Genomic DNA, 21,161 nt, shown 5'->3' on the forward strand with positions numbered 1-21,161 from the left:
TCAGTGCCTCCTGGGCTGCTGGCCATGGCCAGGACAGGCCAGTCTTTGACACAGGAACCTGAGGAGGCCTTTGCGAATGGGCTTGTTTTTCATGCTGTAGATGATGGAGTTCAACACAGGTGGGACAAGAAGGTAGGCATTGGCCATGAGCACGTGGCTGAAGGGTGCAGCATTCTTCCTGTACCGGTGTATCGTGGACGGGCCAACCCTGGGGACGCAGAAGATGAGGACAGCGCAGAAGTGAGAGATGCAAGTGTCAAGGGCTTTGGTCTGCTACTCTCTGGAGGTGATGCCTACTACCACCTTAATGATCATGGTGTAAGGATAAGGTGATGAGCACTGAGTCTAGGGTCATGAACAGCACCAGGGTTAGGCTGCACAGGCTGTTCAGGGTGGAATCTGTGCACACCAGACACAGTGTCTTGGTGCAGTGGGACCTGCAGAGCAGGAGCAGCATCAGAGAGCAGCAGAACATCCCCAGTGCAATCTTTGCAACCCCGGCACTAATGAGGATGGAGGAGTATCCCAGCCGGCAGCATGTAGATGCAGCAGATGGCCATGCAGCGATCAAAGGCCGCGGCCAGAGCACCCAGGGCTCTATGAAGGAGAAGGCATGGGTGCAGAACATCTGGGCGAAGCAGGCCGGGAAGCTGATCTCTCTGGTGCGGAATCAAAAGACATGCAGCACCACGGGCAAGGAGGACCGGGTCAGGCCCAGGTCTGTGGTGGCCAGCATCAAAAGGAAGTAGTGCGTGGGCTGGTGGAGCCTTGGATTCACTCTCACAACGAGCAGGATGGTGCCATTCCCCAGCACTGTGATGAGATACATCAGACAGCAAGGGAAGAAAACCCAGCGGTGGAAGCAAGCCACCCCAGGGATGCCCGTCAGCAGGAAAGCCAGGGCACGCTGCTGCTCCCTGGGGATATGCTTGCTGCATGCTGACGCCCTGCCTGTGTTAAAGGCTCCTTTTTCATTAGCAATTGAAAGGTAATGCAGGATTAGATTTCGCAGGGCAATGAAAACGAACAGACTGGTGCCTCGGCGTCAAGATCTCATTTCTTTTCTCCTCCTTGAAGATGTACCAGAGCAGAGACGAGCACTTTGCAGTGCTGGTTCAGTTCTTTATCCTGCTTTACTTTCCCCAGGCTCTTCACCTGTAAAGTCAAGAATAACAGCTTTATTGCACCGGGGCCGCATCCCTCCCAGAACATTGCTACAGCCTCTTCTCTCAGTTGCTGTAAGCAACATCACCATCCTTCCCTGGCACTCAGGCCCTGGTCTCTGCTTCCATGTGCGTCCCTCTCCAGCTCTCTGCATTGGATTTGCAGCCTTTCCCCTTGGTCCCCAGCCTTTTCACACCTCCACTCTCAGGCCCTGATGCGCACACTCTCACCCCGTGCACTTCCATGCAGGGCACTGCAGGAGGACAGTGGTCCCTCTCACCATCCTTGCTCCTCTGCGCGGCGCTGTGCTTGCCCATGGGCTGTTGCAGCAGACGACAGATGCCTGGTTCCCCTCCCAGGCTGTGCTTGCAGCCTGGTGTCTCCTTGCCTGCAGGTACCTGCCTGCCCAGACAGGTCCCTCAGCTTTCTTGCTGGATTTTCAGGTTTTTGCCTTTCACCCTGTGCAGGATGCTCTGTCTGGAGCTCTGCAAACTACCGCCCCTTCCCTGGCTACTGAGTTTGGACCATGGCTTGCCTCTTGGCAGATATGGTCTCGCTTGCCCTCCTGTCCTCCACCTGCACCCTTTGCTATCGCTTAACCTACCCTTCAGTGGAAGGGAAAGGGGAAGAGGCTACAGTTTTCTCCCTGTTTCGTGGCTGTGCAGCACCCGGCGCTGCGGGATGTCACTCCTTGGCAAGGGTCCCAAGTACCAATATTTATCTGTCACCCACTCCGACCCCCGAGGGGACACGGTCACTCCTGCAAGTCTAAATTTGGTAAGGCATTGGCAAATTTAGAACACTATTGTTTCCCTTCATTTCAGAGGTGATTTACTATTCTGATTGTTGTTGCCACTACTGTAGCTCTTACCGATAGCCCATCACGCTCCTCACAGTGACGGGTATTCCAGTTGATATGTGGTCAGGAATACACACAGCAACTATAATTCTTAGCAGGAATGGTGTTATCACAGCTAACAGTTATGGGTAGAATTAAGCAACGTGTACACAAACCCAGCTCTCATTTCTTCTACAGAACTGCCAGCCAAGGGCTTCCAATCCACAGCCCGCGGATACCTCCAGGAAATAAAGTGCTATGTGAAATACAAATCATAAAAGAGAAGCTATGCTTAAAGGGCTTAAGCTCTGAATACAGGGACGGTACCTTTTGGGGTTGTAAGTAAAAAAATAAACATTATAAAATGTTCCTCTAACCTGTGCTAATTATTTTCCTGGCTTGTCTGCTGCTCTTGTCAGGGACTGCAATGGCTGATGTGGAAGAAGTTAAACTTTTCCAGCCCTCAGCACTCAAGAAATTCATGCTCCGTCTGTCTATGTAAACAGGAAATATGGCACTGTTTAATTGGAGGGCATGTGGCTAAACTCATTAGTGTGCCATGAAAAACTGAATTAGTCTATTTCCAACTGCCCCACTTCTCAGACAAAGCTCCAGACATCTGTGCTTCCACTCTTTACTTCACCAGCTAAATAATTAGCTTGATAAGTTAAATTAGCAGACAGCTTTCCAGGGTGCTCTAATTATCTTCAACATGAAAATACAGATTTAAGTGTTTGAATCTGGGTGTACAGACTTGAACATGCACCTCATCCTCATCACCTGTAAATGTGCCTTGGATGTCCCACAAAAATAGATTGCTTTGTTCACTCTGTGCATCATCGACTGTTCTGCCTTGCGTAAAGATTCGTTAAACTGGGAAAAGTCCCGTCCTCCACCCACGGGGCTGCCCCAGAGGCTGGGTGTCCTGCCCCCGGAGTGCCCCTTCAAGAAGCTGTTCACCTTGATTGCTCCACAGTGAGGCTGAGGAAGGAATATTCCTCGCCTGCCCCTCCCACCCCCCTTTTATCTTTGTCCTTGTCGAGACACGTACGCAATGTGTCTGCACACAGAAAAAGGGTGAATTTCCACAGCCCCGCTGGGCGCTGTGCCGTGGGGGAGGATTGGGCGCTCCGGCTCCAGTCGATGCTCAGCTTCGGCCCACAGGGATGAACGTGGAGCCTGGGGACAGAGCGTAATCCTTGCTCGGTTGTGCTTCATGGCACGACCTGCCAGGCTCTCGGTGAGGAAGGACCAGAGGCACTGGTTTGCCGTCTCCACGTGTGCTCAGCACCAGCCACTTCAGAGACAGGAGCAAGACGTCGCCCTGTCAGCAGATAGGGCATAATCTGTGTTTTGTGAAGGATCCCATGAAAAACCCCAGTTCTTAAAGCTTGACTTTGGGGCTTTAAATCCTGTCTGAAATATGCTGTAATAACACTGGGTGTTACTCTCAGTAAAAATGTCCATTCCCTCCTCCAAATATCAGCAGCTGCATCCCTGCAGTGTCCCTGCCTTGCGGCAAGAGGCACCCCGGCGGTGGGAAACCCTGAGCGGAGGCAGTGTGGTGGGAAAGAAATAGGGATGGACGATGACGATGTGTGTGGATAGATGGACAGATAGACAGGCAGCCCCGGAGTGTGCTGGCAATAGCTGGTGAGGTGATGGATTTGGAGGGCGTACTGGTTTTGGCTGGGATGGAGCTCCTTCTCTTAGCAGCTCATACGGTGCTGGTTTGGATTTGTGTGTTTTGCTTCTGAACAGTGCGTGCGCGGCATCAGGGTCTTTCCTGTTTCTCACCTGCCCCAGCAGTGAGTGGGCTGGGGGTGCACAAGGACCTGGGAAGGGACACAGCCAGGACCCCAACCGACCAGAGGGATATCCCGTACCGTATGACATCGTGCTCAGCAATAAAAACTGGAGGGAGGGGGGGGTTCACTGAACATCTGTGGGGTTAAACCACAACAAGGGGGGGTGGAAGGATGGACGGATGGACAGACGGACGGATGGATGGATGGATTCATGGATGGACGGATGGATGGACGGATGGATGGATGGATGGATGGATGGATGGACGGATGGATGGATGGATGGATGGATGGATGGATGGATGGATGGATGGATGGATGGATGGATGGATGGATTCATGGATTCATGGATGGACGGATGGATGGACGGATGGATGGATGGATGGATGGATGGATGGATGGATGGATGGATGGATGGATGGATTCATGGATGGATGGATGGATGGATGGACGGATGGATGGATGGATGGATGGATGGATGGATGGATGGATGGATGGATTCATGGATTCATGGATGGATGGACGGATGGATGGATGGATTCATGGATGGATGGATGGATGGATGGATGGATGGATGGATGGATTCATGGATGGATGGATGGATTCATGGATGGATGGATGGATGGATGGATGGATGGATGGATGGGTGCAGGAATGCACAACGATAGATAAGCAATCCAGCTGTGAACCAAAGATACCATTTATCACAAAATCTGACTGGAAAATGACCCACCCAAAATTAAAACATTGATGATGAAGCAAGGCTGACATGGAAGTGCGTTGGCCCTTGAGACCCGTACCTCTGTTCGGCTGAAGTCCTTAGGCAGAAGCTGCAGAGGCACAGGCAACCGCGCTCCCGCCTGAGTATTTCACAGGCAGAGGAAGGAGTCTGGTTTTGTGATGCCCGCGTGAAATCTTAGCAGCAATGGCAGTCACCTGGGGCCTGCTGCAGTGGCTGAGGCCATGAAATGCAGACCAGCTACGCAGTCCAGGGAGGTGATGGTACTCCCTTTCCGATCGTCAGCTGCTGCCCCCCTGGCAGCAGCGCAAGGGCAAATGCTGCAGGAGCCAACACGAGGGTCATAAATGTTTAGGAAATGCTGGTCAGAGCAGCAATGAACAAAAAAAAAAATAGTTTCCTCTACATCTCTCTTCCCTTTTGAAACAGACCCATGAGTTTTTAGAATGCTAATCAACAAATAAAATCAATTATTTTCCCCAAGTGTAGGTGTTGGCTCCAGGGTGAAACTGCTGCTCTGCACTTGCCAACTAGGTCTGAAGGTAAGATAGAAATGCAGCCCCCTGGAAACAGTGCTTAGATTTCATCACTGCATTTTGGGTAAAACAGAGTGCATCTTTAGACCTTTGCACCCCCAGGAAAATACAGACATCCCTGCCAAGCCCTTTAGTGCAAAAGCGGTGCCTCGCTCTCTCTGTGCGCTTGAGAAGATGGAAGTTCTTCCAATGCAGAATCCTGGGAGCGAGGGCAGGGAAAGGGAAGGAGGAGGGAGGTGCAGTGCCCACAAGCCCAGCACGGGTGGAGGTTGAGCCTAGTTTTCGGCCGTGCAAAAGCACTCTTACCTACACATCGTTTTTCAAACATCAGCAGCGGAATCCCAATAAACCCTTTTAAAGATACACACATTTTACTTTCCCCACGCCATGGATAGGCAACTAAAACAAAGAGGCAAACCAGAAAAAGCTAAGGCCAGGGCTAGTGTTTATGGAGTACTTTGCTGGAATATTGTCCCAAGGCGCCAACGGAACATGACCCAGTTGTGATCCAAGTACAGATCGTGCCTGGCAATGCCTGCACTTCAGCCCATGTGCCTAACCTCATTAGGTCCATAACAACAACATGCAGAAAGGGCAAAGAAAGGTTTCCTCGCGTTTCCTTCCCACCGAAAGGCGTTCCGTCTCTCTAGTGCTGTCAAACACTGAAAACTTCATGTACGTAAAATAAAAATTATTAATAAAGAAAACAGAAGCTTCCCAAACAAAACTGTCCTGAAGTGAAGTGATCCCCTCCATGGAAGGAGGTTCTTCCCTGGAAGAAGATGCAGGACAGAGAAAGGGCAGAGCAGGAGCAAGAGCAGTTTGTCTGAGGGCTTGAGACGCGACCAGGCAGCACGTGGCCAGTTCATGGAGCCAGTCACAGGCGTGCCGGGCAGGACAGGGTGAGCGTATATGCCAAAGCTCTCGATCTGAGCAGGTGCTTTCCAGCATTCACAGTGGAAAGCTCTGGAGCGTGTCTCAGGGATTTGCTCCAGATCTATCCCTGCAGATGCAGCCAAGAGGACCACCACATCCACGAAAGGCTGGCTGTGGCCGCAGGGGCATGCGGCTGAGCTTTGGGCAAGTGTCCTGGTTTTGGCCGGGATAGGGTTAATTTTCGTCCTAGTAGCTGGGCTGGTGCTGTGTTTTGGATTTAATATGAAATGATGTTTATAACACACTGATGTTTTAGTTGTTGCTAAGTAGTGCTTAGACTGGTCAAGCACTATTCAGCTTCCCATGCCCTGCCAGCGAGAAGCTGGGAGGGGGCACAGCCGGGACAGCCGGCCCCCACTGGCCCAAGGGGTATTTCATGCCATATGACATCATGCTCTGAATATAAACTGGGGGCAGTTGGCTGGGGAGCAGCAACCGCTGCTCGGGAGCTTGCTGGGCATCGGTCGGTGGGGGTTGAGCAATTGCAGTGTGAATCACTTATTTTGTATATTATTATTATCATCATCATCATTATTACATCCCCTTCCTTTTCTCTCCTATTAAACTCTCTTTATCTCAACTCACAAGCATTATTTTTTCCCCCATTCTCCCCTTCATCCCACTGCGGGGGGCGGATTGAGTGAATGCCTGTGTGGTGTTTAGCTGCCTGCCAGGTTCAACCACAACAGCAAACTTGTCTCTCTGCACCCCTGCAGTGAAGCTAGGTGGTCTCCAGAAGACGATTGTCCCACGTGCGATCTGTCAGGTAACAGGAGGGAACCTGCCCTGTGGTGAGATGATGCTCTGCTCTCCGGGGACCAGTCATTCACACACCTCTGCTGTCGGGACGAGGGTGGTGCTTCTCCAACCCCCGTCAGCCGCGGCGTTTGGCGGCGTGGGTTTATCCAAATCACATTAACTACCATGGAGTTTGTTACTGCGTAGTGAGTACGTGGGCCTCTAGTGCAGGAATTCTTAATTTCTGTGGGATGGAGCACGGGGACCGGCCTGCACAGCAGCAGTCGATTAGCCTGGACAAAGAGAGATTGAGGGAGACATGACAAAAGGCTGCCAACAAAAACAAAGAAAGAGAATAATTTGGTTTCTGAGTTCACTTTGTGCCAGATAGTGAGAACTCCTGCACTTCTGGGCTTAAGAGTCTCTGGGATATGAAAGAGAAACTTCTCGTCATCTCAGAAACATTATCCCTGCCACTTCTGGTTTGGGATGGGAAATGAGCACGTGGCTGGTTCTCCTATCAAAGAGAGTTCGGGCTGGAAGGGCCCTAAGCAGAGGTGGGAGGAGGTAAGGCGGCAGAAAAAAGGAAAGATAAGGCGGATCAGCTGTGATAAGTCACTCTGGGGTTTCAGACCTTCATTCCTCCAAGGTTACCAAGGGGGATGGATCAAAAACCTTTTAATACCCAAATGATATTTCTCAATTTTTTTTTTTCCAGCAGTACTGCTGTTGCCATGACATCAGATTTTGCTAATGACACAGGAGAAAAATTTGCGGTCCTGTTCCCAGCCAGCCCTCGTACATCACAGCTGGTCGTGGGGAACAGCCAGCAGAGCTGGTCCCGTCCCTCCGGTCTCACCCGTGGGACTGCTTATGGCCTTGTAGGGTAAGCGCTCTCCTATGGGCTGGGCAAGCTGCAAAGGATCCCCCTTGTTTCACAGACAGGCATATTTTCTGTCCAAACACCTCCATAATGTAACTTGCGGTATAAAAAAAACTGCCCGAAGTGGTTGCCGCAGGAGCACAGAGCCATTAGGTAGCTTGGGTATTTCCATACTGCTGCTCAGAGAAAACAACATCTTTTTTGCTTCTTGAAAGCAATAAAGCATCTTTTGCAAAATCAGAACAAGTACATTACCATTCATCCTCATTTCAAGCAGTGTGGGCAACACAGTGAGCTTATCACAGGGATGGCTGAATTTTGTTAGGATTATACTCCAGTCCCACCAGCTGTAAAACCTGTCTTCTGGAATGCTCTATTTTGCTGATGCTCCTGGCAGAGAATTCCCTCTAGAGGCACAAAATCGTGCCTTACACTATATATAACTCCAGCAGGGGCAGCACAGAGTCAGTTAAAGAGTATTTTTGGCTTTTGCTCAGAAGTGAAAAGAACTGGTTTTTTTTTTTTTTTTTCTGCTTCTGTTATTTTCATAAGTGTGGGGATTGGGACAGATAAAAATAATTATACCTGATAGTCCTTTGGTCAGCCTGCTCCTTCGACTGACATTAAACTTCAAATAAGGATTCCTTAAAAGGCTCTGGAGGTTGATTAATTCATTATATTTTTAAGCAGGAGTTTTTAAGGTTCCATATCCAGACAATATGCCACAGCAGTTAACGTGAGGGCTTCACTGTAGAGAAAACATGAATGCTTCTGCATAAGCACAAAACTCACCACCACATTTTGCATTGCACACACCACATTAATTATCCTAGCACAGTTTTCGACTAATTATTTTTCTTAAGACCTATAAAAACTGCAAACAATGTCCACTGTGAGAGAAATAAGTAGTTTTATTTTCCATCCTACTATTTGCAAACCATTTTCATGGTGGGTCTGCAGGAGGGCAGGGTCCAGGAGGAGAAGCAACGTCTCCCAGTGGCCGAGGAAGAACAGGTACCACAGCCACAGATCAAAACTGTTTTCTGATTTATATAATTTAACACTGTTTCCTAACAACTTTTCCTACCAGCTTTCACAAGAAGCAGTCCTCCTCTCATGAAATCCATTCCGTTATTAGTCTGTGCTGTTGCAGTGGAAACCCCTTTCCTTCCTTTCCAAAGCAACACGGTGTACTCATTCGTCAAAGGTTTGCAGTGCTGTCTCAGGTTTGAGAGAAGCTGCCATGAAAGAGGAGAGCAATCCATCAACCTTCTAGTGTGGGCCTCCCATCGTTTCAGGGCTGCGTGATGCAATTTGTAAGGATTCAGGAATTTTCTATTGCTTCTAAACTAGACCTGAACCAAATCTGGGCTGCGCAGATTGCAATTCCTGAGAAGTGAGGGGACACCAAGACCAGCTCATGGGGTGAGCCGGGGACCAGCCTCATGGTCACAGCCTTTCTGCTAACCACACTTACCCCAGATTTCCACCTCAATTTGTCTGTCCATGTCACTACGAGCGTTGGAAAATGCTAGAAAAGCAGACCAAACCCTCCACCAGTGATGCATCATGTCCTCGCCGTGCTGGCCCTCACTGACCTCGGGCCGTGCCTCTCCGCAGGGGTGCTGCGGTCCTCGCTCATGGCGATTAGCCCCGCGTGTCTCAGCCATTCCTTATCCGCTCCCTCACCTTCCCGGAGGCAGCTTTTCGCCGTGCCCCCCGGCACAGGCTGGTGGCTCTCTGCCCCCACGGCGCTGTGCGGCCATGCCAACAGGCGTGAGGGCGGACAAGGTACGGCTGACGCCTACGGAGGGGCACAGCCCTGATCATGCCCTGCTCCTTCATCTCCTCTGGCTGCCTGGTGACCGGGAGCGCCTTGTCCCATCCCCCGGCTGCCCTCCAGAGAGACGGCGTTCAACTGCATCTGGGTCCCGGACCTTCACCATGGGTTCCTCTTATTTTATTGACCTCCATCATCATCCTCATGACACCTCTCAGCATTGCCTCCAAGGACGAGGGCCTGAAGCTTCTGCGGTCTCAGTCTTCTTCATCCCAGAACTTGGCTAGCCCATCCTGCACAGATTTGGGAAAGAGGCACCCCCATCTTCCGCGCTGTGGTTGGCAACGTCGACACCCTCCTCCCACCCCTCTTCAGTCCTGCCTTCCACAGCATCCAAACAAAGCAGGTTTATAAAGGCGCCTTCAACTTGTTTGTTTTTGGATCCCTTCCAAAGAAGCCATAGGTGAGAAAAGCAAGAAATCGTCTTGCAAACTCAGAGTGCAGAGCCACAGGATAATTTGGGTGGGAAGGGAACGCCGGGGGCCTCTCGTCTGATGCCCTGCTCGAAGCAGGGCCAGCACAGGGGCTGCACTGCTGTTGGCTGCACGGCATTCCCAGGGGCTGCGCTCTCTCTGTACGGAAACCTGCAGAGTTGCTGTACAGGAGAAGTCTGCTGAACCCAGGCGAGGTGAGAGCATGTTTTGAAAGATTATGACCCCAAACAACCCTGGTAACTCCAGAAACTTCTATCACAGCCAAGACTCTGCTGCGCCAGATCCTATAAACAGCACTGCTTGTCAGCCCCCTTGTGCAAGGAGTGTCCCGTCTTGGTTTAAGACAAGATTTAAGACTGGAATAAACACAGTCCTGCCTGACCATTTTTATATTTTCTACTGTTTTGTATAATGAAATAGCTTAAAAAATGGAACATATCACCTTTGTCCCAATGAATGAATAACCAATGCTGACCCACAGCCTTGCTCCATGCACCATAAAAGCCCCTCGGATGGAAGGAGGAGGACCAGGCAGGGCAAAGCCCAATACCAGTCAGTGTGCTGGGGTTTGTTCACGGGTGACATTGTGAACTGAATGCCCTCAGTCTGGAGAGAGGCGGGTTTGAGGCTGTGGGTGCCTGGGGATGAGGGTCTGCTCTGCACATCAGCACGATAAGCCCCCCTCGGGGAAGCAGTGTCTCCTGTGTGGGTGGCTGATGTGGCTAGAAGGAGTGGACATCTCCTGAACCTCCCAAGAGCCAGAGTTCAAAGGTTTTCTTCTGTATCAGGTACTCTAAAAGGAGAAGGTGCATCCCCAGCCCTAGAGCAGGGCAAGGCAGGTGCCAGCTCCCCGGGCGCGGCAGCAGCTTGGCTGGGGACTCTGCTCTGGATAGGGCTGGCGTCACCTTATTTCACGTTAAGGTAGAGCAGGGGAGAACAGATGTGGGTTCTTTGCAATCCCTCATTATTCCTATGACCCTCTGAAACAATCCTGGGTCTTGGGGCCCTTTGCATAGGTTTTCTCTTTACAGACCCCCCCCCCCATGCATGCACTGGCAGGGACCGCACATGAGAGAGCACTGCAGAGTTAAGGAAAGTGTCTGCAGCAGCCCTTAGAAACAAGAAATACACCCACAGGGATGTTTCAACAGCACCAACCCCGCTGGCCCCCCTCCTTCCCCAGCACAGAGACAGGGACACTCTGCAGACATGGTGCTGGGAGGCATTTATTTGGTGGTTACAGCCTGCCAATAACCAAAGGGCATCTCCTTGTGCTCAGAGGTGCTGGTGGCAGAGCAGGGACTCTCCTCACACAGCCGGTCCCGGGATGCTCAGTGGTACTTGCGGGCCAGAGCATGAGCCACCACACCAACGAGCTTCTGCCAGGCAAACTGGCAAGCAGGGGTGAAATCCCTGGCAAAGTGGGAAGCCAGGACAATGATTAGGATGTCTCCAAGGAGCTGGAAAGAGGAAAACAGAGAGGGTTGAACCGTTGTGCTGCAGCAGTCCATGGAGCAGGGAGCAGACATCCCCGAGCTGGGGCTGAGCTGTCGGACCTAGGACCCCTTGAAGAAGGCTCTTGCTCTTGCTGCACACAACTCCACCCTGTCCTGCCATGTCTTTAGCTCTAAACAGCTTCTTCCTTGATGCAAGCTCTGTCTCTGCTTCTCCTGCTGCAGACATCCCTCCCACCGCTCTCCTTCCCGCCCCCCCCAGACACCACCCTGCAACTCATCGGCTGCATCTCCTTTCTCCTGACATCTCCTTGAGCCTGAATTCCCCTCCTGAAAGGACTCTCACAGGCTGCATGCTCCTCCTCTTCTTCCTCACACTCCCCCCCCCCCCCCCCCCCCGCCTCACTGGAGTGACCCTCGGGCTGCGGGGCTGGTTACAGACTGGCCCACTCCCACTCCCTGGGACTGCTACAAAATCCTCTGGCTTTGCGTAGGAAGCTCTGGCTTTTGGGAGAGCAATATTTGCTTCATTCTTAAAAAAAAAAAAAGAACGGAAGAAAGAACCTTGACACTATTTCCCCCATTTTTTGGACGTTAAAGCAATTGGGCCTGAGACCCACCCTGCAAAACGCTGGGTCATTTTTTTTTTTCTTTTTAGATGCAAATAAAGAAAACAATCCGGTTTTATTTCCAAGCGTTGGAGGAGGAAGGAGTGTCCCATTTAGACAGGCAGCCCATGCTGGACAAGCCAGAGACCTGCTCTGTGGTTTTTGAGCACGCTAGCTGCTTACCTTGCTGTAGGACCTACGATTTCCTTAAAACCTTGGCTTAGCTCCCCGCTGCCTCCAACTCCTCCAGCCCATGCTGCACCTCCCCCTGGGTTTGTTTCTTTTGTCCCCACCAGATCTTCTTCAGGTAACGATCTCCCAACACCTTCTCCTCCCCATTGCTGTGCTAGTACTAGAAATGTGACTTTTCAGTGTGAAAGTCACCCACACTCCTGCAAACGGTCCTGCACAACCTACCATCGTGCTTGGGTACTACACTGGGACTCTGCCTGCACCAGCCAAAGAAAGTACCCCTAGACAGTGCTGTCGGAGGCAATACCCCCCCGTTTCAAAGCAAAATCTGACTTTCCCCACATGACATAGGGAAAGGCTGGGACTGCACACACGGCTCACCCTGAAGTTCTCGGGGTCCACGTGCAGCTTCTCGCAGTGCAGCTCCGACAGCTTGGCGTAGGTCGCCTTGATGTTGTCCAGGTTCTTGACGGCTTCCCCGAAGGAGGTGAGCACTTTCCTGCCATGGGCGCGGACCTTGGGGTTGCCAATGATGGCGGTGGGGCTGGAGAGGTTCCCGAAGGAAGCGAAGAACCTCTGGGTCCAGGGGTAGACGATCAGCAGCCTGGGGAGAGATGGGGGGACACAAGCAGACACAGACACGTTAATGCTCCCGAATGCGGTCTCCACAATTTCTCTACCCGGGGTGCAGCTGAGCAGACGCCCGGGAGCTGGACCTACCTGGCCAGGGCCTCGGCGCCGCATTCATCCACGTTGACCTTGCTCCAGACGCTGGCGATGAGCTGCTTCTCTTCGGCTGTCCAGTGCACCATGGTGGCGAGCAAGAGGCTTTGCTCAGCGCTGCGGGAGGACCCAGGTTCCGTAGCTGGGCTGCAGACCCCACGGAGGCTTTTATCCACTGCCAGCGGCCCCTCCCCGCCCTGCGCTGCGGGGTCATTGGCTGGGGCCAGTGTGGGGGTCCCCACCATCCGGGGAGCAGAAGGCGATGGCCAGGGTGTGGCACGCTCAGAAGGGGCCTCTGGTTATCCTGACCTCAGGAGCTTTACCCTTCCCCTCTGTGCAGCCAGTTCTCCCTTTCACCTACCAGATGAGGGCCCCTTTGCAGAGACGGGTCTGCACAAGCATCGCTATCTAACATGTGTGCGTGGAACTCAGTGCGGTGTGAGCCTTATGCCTTGGCTCTTCCAAATGCTGGACTCTGCCTTGCCTCTATCAGTAAAGTGATGAATACCCCTGCCAAAACGCAGCCCGTGCAGGGACCTGCACTGCAGGAGGACTCCAGTGTCCTTGCACCGCCAGGAGCTGTGGCCACGCTGCAGTTGCTCAGTGGATGCTCGGGCTTTGCAGCTGAAATCTGCGTTAACCCTGTTGGCCTCCTCCTGTAACAGAACTTGGCCCGCTTGGTTTATTTGTCCCTTTTGGAGCAGCAAGAAGCTCACCCAAAATGTTCCCCCCTCAGATGTAAAAGGACCAGCCAGATGCAGTGCTGCTGGACAGGGAGCAAGTATCAAACAGAATCACCCTTTTAATCCTATTTCTGCTTTCATCCACATCCACAAAGGACAGGTAAAATAGGCTTTGAGCAAAAGGTTTGCCACTGAAGGAGCTGCTGTGGTCTCAAAAAGCAGCAAAAGCTCAGCTCAGGGATGTCCAGCCCAGGGGGAGCCCAGGGCCTTTCCCTTCCGAACGTGTCCCGACAAGGCTGCCATACTTCAGATTTCCTCCCACGTTCAGCCAGGCTGCTCCCAGCCTCCTTGGGCGGGAGGGAATGTTTGGGCTTCCTGTGAATTGCTCCCCTGGGACACCCCCGAGCACACTGGGGGTGATGCACCTTCACCGGGAGCCATGTCCTTTCATGGTAGGGGGCTCTCCTTGTTTATTTTCTGCATAAACCCGCAAGAAACACTGTCCTTGCTGGAAGTACAGGGGGTTTGATCCTCATCCCAAGGCACCTGGGGCAATCTGATGTCTTCCTGATGTTTTCCATAGGATTTGGACTGGGCTAAGTAAGAAGTGTTGACTCTCCCAGGCTGCAGCAGAGCTAAAGAGCTGACCAAGCTCCTCTCCAGACATTGGGGCTTGCCTCCCTCCATGGACCACCTCCTGCTAAGGGTCTTCTTGGCCTTCTACTGAAAATACAGGAATTGGAAAAAAATCAATTAAAAGAAAGAAAATACTGACGGAGAATTTCAGCCTGATAATATCTCTTTCCCCCTTTAGTTGTAGACTTTTTTTTTTTATGGAATAGGGATGAACAATCTTCCTTAGAATGGCCTGTATCTGCCTTCTCTCAAGAAACTCCAGTGCATGTAGGCCGGTGTGCTGGAGCATGACGATAAATCAAGTCAGGCACTGCCTGGGTGCATGCGTGGGGGAGAAAACACACCGGCAAAATGCCACCGGGCTGCTGCCGGTGCCCACCCACCCTTATCGGCCCCTCCGGGACGTGCGGTGCTGCCAGCGCTGTGTTGCACCGGGCATTCCCTGGGGGGCTGTCAGCTCCCGCAGCAGCGTTCTGCCACCATGCAGGAGACGAAACGGGAGCAGGCAAAGCAGCACGGGGAGAGGACACCCCACAGGATGCCTTTGCTGGGGACACAGGGACCAGGGTGTCATCACCCAGCTGGGGCTGGCGCTGGGGCGTGAAGCCATGGGCAGCACCAGCGGGCACCGTACCCATCCTGCCAGGTGTAGGGGATGGAAACCCTCGTCCCTGCTCCCAGGAAGGGGTACCCCAGCAGGGACCTCAACAGCAGGGGGAGCCCAGGCATCCCCTGCCTTACTGACCTGTAGGGTCTAACCCAGCGCTCTGCTCAGCTCAACCCTACCCCCAGACACCTTGCTTGCAGGAGGGCACCTACTTGTTCAAATAATTCAGCCATTTCTGCCTGAAGTCTATGAATAATCTCTATGGATGTCTATCACGAAACCAATGAAAAATCATGTAAGAATCCTTTTTTTTCCTGTGACCCTGGACACCTGACTGAACCACCGCAGTCTGTGCCTGCCCAGGCTCCCTGCAGGGAGGGAAGCACTTTGGGACTTAGATCGTCTCGCCTTCTCAGCCTCTGCCTTGACACCCGAAAAACAATGTCTCTTCCTTCAGGTCATGTGTGTGAGAAGGGGCACTTACGGGTAACAGAGGGCTTTTAACACCCTCCAGTGGTTCAGGAGCAGAGGGTGGGATGCCCAAATGTGGATGAAGCAGGGATAGGACGCAGTGCAAACGGGGTGTCGGAGGTACTGGGATATATACATGTGCCCTCTTTTTTCCCTTTAAAAAGTAAGCATGTCCTTTCTGCTAACCATTGCTCTTTCTGCATCATGCTCAGACAGGGCAGACAGTGTTTCCCGTGCCAAGAACAAACTCTGTCCTAGAGAGTCCTGCTCTGCAGGCACTTAAACACCAAAAATGCCCTGCGTGCACAGAGCACCCATTGATACTCATCAATAGTCACCACTGTTCGCAGGATTGGGCCCCCCATAATTGCAGAATGGGCGGCACAGGGTGAAAAAGAAGTGCATAAACAAAGTCTGGACAGGTCTTGATAGCAAAATGTTTATCTAAACCCTACCCGCACCCAGCTGGCTGCTTGACCAGTATGAGTCAGCTAATTCCTTGTAGGCTTTATGCCAGGAATGAACTAGGGTAGATTAAAGTATTCACTTTGTTTATCCTCCTTAAAAAATATGAATCCTCCGAGTTCCCCTCACCTGCAAGAAAGCACGCAGGTTTCACAGCAAAATACCGACTAGTTCCTCGGTGCAAACTTCCCAGTGCATGACCACAGAGGTAGCAGGACAGCATCTACCCAACACTCTGTAAGTATGATTTCCAGCGACAAACCACCCCAAAACATGCAGAACAAAGGGAGGTGGTATTTTCTGGGAGCAAAATGCCCACCCTGCTCAACCTTACACCCCGGGCCACCTGCGGGTGCCTCCGGTTCCCATCCCTGCAACCCCTCCAGCCTCTCAGGAACACACGGACTCAGTGGAGGCTTCACAGGATGAGCTTTATTTGGCTGTTACAAGCTGTCAGCTCCAAAACAGAACGTCAGCCTGTGCATGACACACAGCTGGAGGATGCTGCCAGGCCTTTCCTGCTGACGCTTTAGTGGTATTTGCGGGCCAGAGCGTGGGCCACGGCACCGACCAGCTTTTGCCAGGCAGCTTGGCACTCAGGAGTGAAATCCTTGGCGAAGTGGGCAGCCAGGACGATGATCAGGATGTCACCCAGGAGCTGCGGGGACAAGAGCACCCTCAGGTTAGCAATGTCCAGGAGCCTGCAGATCCTCACGCAAGCACTCGCATTAGACCCAGGGAAACCTCGGCATTTTGTAGGCTTAAAAATCTCCCTGGAGTCTTTTTCAAGATGTACTTTAAACTTGTCTCTGCTCTTACTCTAAAGGTTCAGGTTCTGCTACTGCTGTGGGAAGAGTAACCAAAAATTCTCCAGAAAATTTTGTTGATTAAATTTTTCTTTCTCCCTTCTGGTTTTGTTTGAGAGTTTATCCTGAGCAGAGGACACAGCTGAGTGTCTGCCGTGCGGCAGGGAGCTGGCACTTGGCACTGCAACGCACCCTGGGGTGAACAATGAGCTTGTGCAGATGCAGGGGGGACCTCTGCCAGCCCTGGTGACAAATGCCAGGGTTCCTTCCCCACTGGGAAACCCTCAGCTGCAGAGACACAGAAGCCAAAGTTTTCTCTCCGTTTAGGTCCCATTCCTCTTTTGCTTTTGGCATCTAGCTGCCATCCCCTGCTCCTCACTCATCTCTCCTTTCTCCTCTGGGCCAAGCTTCTCTCTTGCTCCTTTGCTTTCCCCTTGGCTCAAACCTTTTCCTGCTCAACAACTGCTTTCACGCTACTCTCCCCCCTCCCCTCCCACACTGAAACCACCTCCTTGCCGCCTTCCCGTCTCCCGTGCATCCTCGCTTGCACCCTCCAGACGGCCTCTCCATCACCTCTCAGCCCCTTCGGTGCGTTCACACCAAGATGCGGGTTGGTCCCTTCCCTCTCTGTCCCTCTCCGGCATCTCCCCCTCACCCCAACCACCAGCCCCCCTTCCTCCTGCACCAGCATGTCCAGGGTAAAGCCCTCACACGGCGGGGCTCGGGGTTACGGGAGAAACTGCCCGCAGAGCTGCGGTAGGGAGGATGGGTCCCCCAGTCAGGAGCACGGCTCACCCTGAAGTTCTCGGGGTCCACGTGCAGCTTGTCACAGTGCAGCTCAGACAGCTGGGCGAAGGTCGCCTTGATGTTGTCCAGGTTCTTGACGGCTTCCCCGAAGGAGGTGAGCACTTTCTTGCCGTGGGCGCGGACCATGGGGTTGCCAGTGATGGCAGTGGCGCTGGAGAGGTTCCCGAAGGAAGCGAAGAACCTCTGGGTCCAGGGGTAGACGATCAGCAGCCTGGGGAGAGATGGGGGGACACAAGCAGACACAGACACGTTAATGCTCCTGTGACTGGAGTGGTTTCTTTAGCAGGGTGCAGCTGAGCAGACGCCCGGGAGCTGGACCTACCTGGCCAGGGCCTCGGCGCCGCATTCGGCCACGTTGACCTTGCCCCAGAGGCCGGTGATGAGCTGCTTCTCTTCGGCTGTCCAGTGCACCATGGTGGCGGGTGGAGGGTAGCGTGTGGCTGCCGGCTGTACGGAGGAAGTCTGAGCCCTTGCTCCTGAGGGGATCGCACACTGGCGAGCAGCTCTCCCCGTCCCCGCTTTTATACCCTATGCTGGGCCCCTCCTCTTCCCCGTGCACCCCTCCATTGGCTGGGCCCCCGGGGGGGGGCCCGCAGCCCTGGCACCCCAAGGGAGGGGATGCAGCGTCAGGGTGGGGCCCCAGGGCAAGATGCCCAGATCCGCTGCCAGGACGGGCTGGCGGGACGCCCTCCCCCTGTCTTTGATTTCCAGCTCTGCAGCTCCCTACTGGAGGGTAGCGCTTATCTCCACGCCAAGTCCGAGCACGGTGAGATGCGAGTCCCGCATACGGCCTCAGAGGAAGGTGCATGCGAGGCTTGGCGCCCCTCAGATGGTGCGAACCACGGCGGGCCGCATGGCTGCGAGGCAGAAGACTCAGGCTTGGGCTGTTGGGTCCTCCCTCTGAATGCACCGCCCGCGTGCAAGCAGTTTCTCTTTGTCCTCTTCTTGCAGGACCTGCCAGGCTTTGGGTTCACCTTTTCCTCTCCTATTAGCTGTTTAAGAGTTTGCTGACTCTAGGGTAGCACTAAGAAAACCATGGGCAGCGGCTTACAGCCAGGGAGCTCCTGTCTCAAAAGAGCCTGTTAGCAAAGGCCAGGCAAGGCTGGAAGAGAGGGCACATCAGTTGCCTGCAGGGTGTTAGCTTGCAGGGGCTCCGGGAGAGGTGGGCAAGACTGGGTATACGGGGATCTGTGCAGATGCACAGCAGGAGGCAGCGCCTGACCTGCGATTTGGCGGCCAGAGGAGCGGTGGTCCTCCCGAGTGGTGGGAGAGGCAGCTGGGTCTCCCGCACGTCTGCTCCTGCCCCCAGCAGAGCTGGCTGGAGGCGGTGGGGTGAGAAGCAGGCACCGGGGATGGGGACAGAGCGTGTGGGGCCAGACCCTGGCAGAGCACAGGAGCGCCAGCTGATCCAGCGGGGTCTGGATGACCGTGGAGCAACGTGTTTGCATTGGCCATGGGCTGCCGCAGTTTCTGATGGCTGCACCGGCTCTCCTCTGCCTGCTCGCTTGAGGAGGGGGCTTGGCCAAAGGACCCTGGGGCCAGGCCTGGGGGGTGACACTGTTCCGCAGCCCTCCACGCTGGGACAGTGCAGTCTTTGCTGGAGACCTGCTCTGGAGCCATTCGCTCTGCGTTCTCCCTGATGGGGGTGGGAGGACTTCACCACCCAGGAACCCCAACCATGTCCTTGGGCTGCTCTCGGCGCTGTGGGGATGCTGCAAGTCTGAAAGGAGGACAGGAGGCTGGTGGGGGCCGTGGTCCCCTGCACGGCAGGGAGACTGTTCGGGCAGTTTCATTTTGCTTGTGGAAAGTTAGACGTACGGACCACTGAAAGCAGAGGCTCCATCCTTCCTGTATCTGAAATTACTGTTCTTGGCATATTTTTTGCCATAATAGATAGTTGTGCCTATTACATTCTGCCTTTAGTAATCTGAGAATGAGAATGATTTAGACAAAAAAACCCACAACCAAACAACAAAATATATTTTTTCTTCCGTGAAGGAAGTTACAAATGATGGGCCTAATCTCACTGCCGCTTCTCCCATTGCACGTTTTTGTACAAAGTTTTGTTCCACTTAATCCATGAAAGACGTAAAACATTGAACCCAGTGATGTTACCTGGTGTCTCAAAAAAGCACCGGAGTATGCCTGTTTGTATTTTGTAGGGTGTTTGGTTTTTTGCCTTGAAAGATCCCCTGGATTCTTCAGCTTAGATGAGTCTCGCTTGCATGAATTCATAGACAGGACCATGGCTCATGTTGCGTGTGTGTGTGAGCAACGCCCTCCCATTCCTCAGCACCCCGGGGCGGCCCCCACCCCATTCCCACAGAGACAGACACCTCTTCATGGCTGAAGCAGCTGGTGTTTATTTGGCTCTTAGAGACCAGCAGAACCAGAGGATGTTTCCCTGTGAGCCAGGAGCATCTCCAGCCTCAGACGCTTGCGGGAGGCTCAGTGGTACTCATGGGCCAGCGCGTGGGCCACCACATGGACCATCTTCTGCCAGGCGGCCTGGCAGGCAGGGGTGAAGTCCTTGCTGAAGTGGGCAGCCAGGACGATGATGAGGATGTCACCCAGGAGCTGGCAACGGAGGGAGGAGAAGCCATCAGCCTGGTGCTGCCCCCCACCCCCCTCCCCACCCTCGCACCACCCAGGTGGTCGCGGGTGGACACTGGTTATTAGGGAAGTCATTGCAAAGCAAGGAATGGATTTATCCCAGCCCCATGCAGAGCGCCAGGCTCCTTGTACCGCTTGAATCTCCAGCAGTCACCAGGATGCCTGGATGTGCTGGATCCTCCTCCCCAGACACCTTCCTTTGCCTGCTGTGCAGTGTCCTCCCTCTGCTTCGACTGGGTTTATGCTTTCCTTTCATATCCCTATCCACCCTTGTTTTCTCTTGGCTCAGATCCCCATCTCATGCTGAAGTGGTTGTGTTTGTTTTCTCTCCTGGTTTAACCACTCCATCACAGCCAAGCTCAGCTCTTCCCTCCAAACCCTGTCTCGGTTTCTTCCCTTCTGGTCTCTGGCTGCTCCAAGACAACATTGCTTCCTACTGGCACATATTTGACTCTGCGTTTCATCCCCATCCACCTCTCCTGCCTGGGTCCCTCCTCTCACACATTCCGGTCCCATAACTCCTATCTATTACCCCCAAATATGCCTGTTCCCTCCCCCTTCCCCCCCACCACCCCTGCCCCCAGCAGGCTCAGGGTTCTCTCTGGGTCTCACTGACAGACAGACACCTCAGAGACCCCTAAAGCCCTCTCCAGAGAACAGAAACCTCTGCCCAGCCGAGGCTGGAGTCTGAGCACGGCTCACCCTGAAGTTCTCGGGGTCCACGTGCAGCTTGTCACAGTGGAGCTTGCTCAGCTGAGCAAAACATTTCTTGATGTTGTCCAGGTTCTTGACGGCTTCCCCGAAGGAGGTGAGCACTTTCTTACCGTGGGCGCGGACCATGGGGTTGCCAATGATGGCGGTGGGGCTGGAGAGGTTCCCGAAGGAAGCGAAGAACCTCTGGGTCCAGGGGTAGACGATCAGCAGCCTGGGGAGAGATGGGGGGACACAAGCAGACACAGACACGTTAAATGCAATTGCCACAATCCAGGGTGCAGCTGAGCAGATGCCCGGGAGCTGGACTTACCTGGCCAGGGCCTCGGCGCCGCATTCGGCCACATTGACCTTGCTCCAGAGGCTGGTGATGAGCTGCTTCTCTTCGGCTGTCCAGTGCACCATGGTGGCGAGCAAGAGGGTTTGCCCAGGGCTTCCCTGAACAATGATGAGGAAGTGGAGCCAAATTCTG

The 21,161-nt window shown here is 53.4% G+C and overlaps 4 protein-coding genes across 4 annotated transcripts; all 4 read right to left on the reverse strand.

Moving 5' to 3' along the window:
• Window positions 1–2,046, reverse strand: LOC104047198 (olfactory receptor 51Q1-like). Its single transcript, XM_009507473.2, is given in 3 exon segments — window positions 1–321; window positions 323–917; window positions 2,036–2,046. Coding segments are annotated over 3 exon segments (927 nt in total).
• Window positions 2,047–11,121: 9,075 nt separating this feature from the next.
• LOC135311625 (hemoglobin subunit epsilon) lies at window positions 11,122–13,051 on the reverse strand. The gene is made up of 3 exons (XM_064441653.1): window positions 12,888–13,051; window positions 12,549–12,771; window positions 11,122–11,373 (listed from the first exon to the last, which is right to left on the reverse strand). Exons 1-3 carry the CDS (start codon window positions 12,977–12,979, stop codon window positions 11,245–11,247), a joined length of 444 nt encoding a protein of 147 aa, XP_064297723.1. The 5' UTR covers window positions 12,980–13,051; the 3' UTR covers window positions 11,122–11,244.
• A 3,113-nt stretch (window positions 13,052–16,164) lies between these two features.
• Window positions 16,165–17,874, reverse strand: LOC104043705 (hemoglobin subunit beta-like). Its single transcript, XM_064441654.1, has 3 exons — window positions 17,688–17,874; window positions 17,354–17,576; window positions 16,165–16,410 (listed from the first exon to the last, which is right to left on the reverse strand). The coding sequence occupies exons 1-3, from the start codon at window positions 17,777–17,779 to the stop codon at window positions 16,282–16,284; spliced, it is 444 nt and encodes a 147-aa protein (XP_064297724.1). The 5' UTR covers window positions 17,780–17,874; the 3' UTR covers window positions 16,165–16,281.
• A 1,830-nt stretch (window positions 17,875–19,704) lies between these two features.
• Window positions 19,705–21,161, reverse strand: LOC135311626 (hemoglobin subunit beta-like). The gene is made up of 3 exons (XM_064441655.1): window positions 21,003–21,161; window positions 20,681–20,903; window positions 19,705–19,942 (listed from the first exon to the last, which is right to left on the reverse strand). Exons 1-3 carry the CDS (start codon window positions 21,092–21,094, stop codon window positions 19,814–19,816), a joined length of 444 nt encoding a protein of 147 aa, XP_064297725.1. The 5' UTR covers window positions 21,095–21,161; the 3' UTR covers window positions 19,705–19,813.

Source organism: Phalacrocorax carbo, chromosome 1 (genome assembly GCF_963921805.1).
Source record: "Phalacrocorax carbo chromosome 1, bPhaCar2.1, whole genome shotgun sequence".
Lineage (NCBI taxonomy): Eukaryota > Metazoa > Chordata > Aves > Suliformes > Phalacrocoracidae > Phalacrocorax > Phalacrocorax carbo.

What these genes read in the sequence shown, in the direction of transcription:
- LOC135311625 (XM_064441653.1), bottom strand. Translation starts at nt 12,979, where the DNA reads ATGGTGCACTGGACAGCCGAAGAGAAGCAGCTCATCGCCAGCGTCTGG. An exon ending in GGCGCCGAGGCCCTGGCCAG is followed by an intron (nt 12,772 to 12,887) that starts GTAGGTCCAGCT and finishes ATCTCTCCCCAG; the next exon opens with GCTGCTGATCGTCTACCCCT. An exon ending in TGGACCCCGAGAACTTCAGG is followed by an intron (nt 11,374 to 12,548) that starts GTGAGCCGTGTG and finishes TCCTCTTTCCAG; the next exon opens with CTCCTTGGAGACATCCTAAT.
- LOC104043705 (XM_064441654.1), bottom strand. Translation starts at nt 17,779, where the DNA reads ATGGTGCACTGGACAGCCGAAGAGAAGCAGCTCATCACCGGCCTCTGG. An exon ending in GGCGCCGAGGCCCTGGCCAG is followed by an intron (nt 17,577 to 17,687) that starts GTAGGTCCAGCT and finishes ATCTCTCCCCAG; the next exon opens with GCTGCTGATCGTCTACCCCT. An exon ending in TGGACCCCGAGAACTTCAGG is followed by an intron (nt 16,411 to 17,353) that starts GTGAGCCGTGCT and finishes TTGTCCCCGCAG; the next exon opens with CTCCTGGGTGACATCCTGAT.
- LOC135311626 (XM_064441655.1), bottom strand. Translation starts at nt 21,094, where the DNA reads ATGGTGCACTGGACAGCCGAAGAGAAGCAGCTCATCACCAGCCTCTGG. An exon ending in GGCGCCGAGGCCCTGGCCAG is followed by an intron (nt 20,904 to 21,002) that starts GTAAGTCCAGCT and finishes ATCTCTCCCCAG; the next exon opens with GCTGCTGATCGTCTACCCCT. An exon ending in TGGACCCCGAGAACTTCAGG is followed by an intron (nt 19,943 to 20,680) that starts GTGAGCCGTGCT and finishes CTCCGTTGCCAG; the next exon opens with CTCCTGGGTGACATCCTCAT.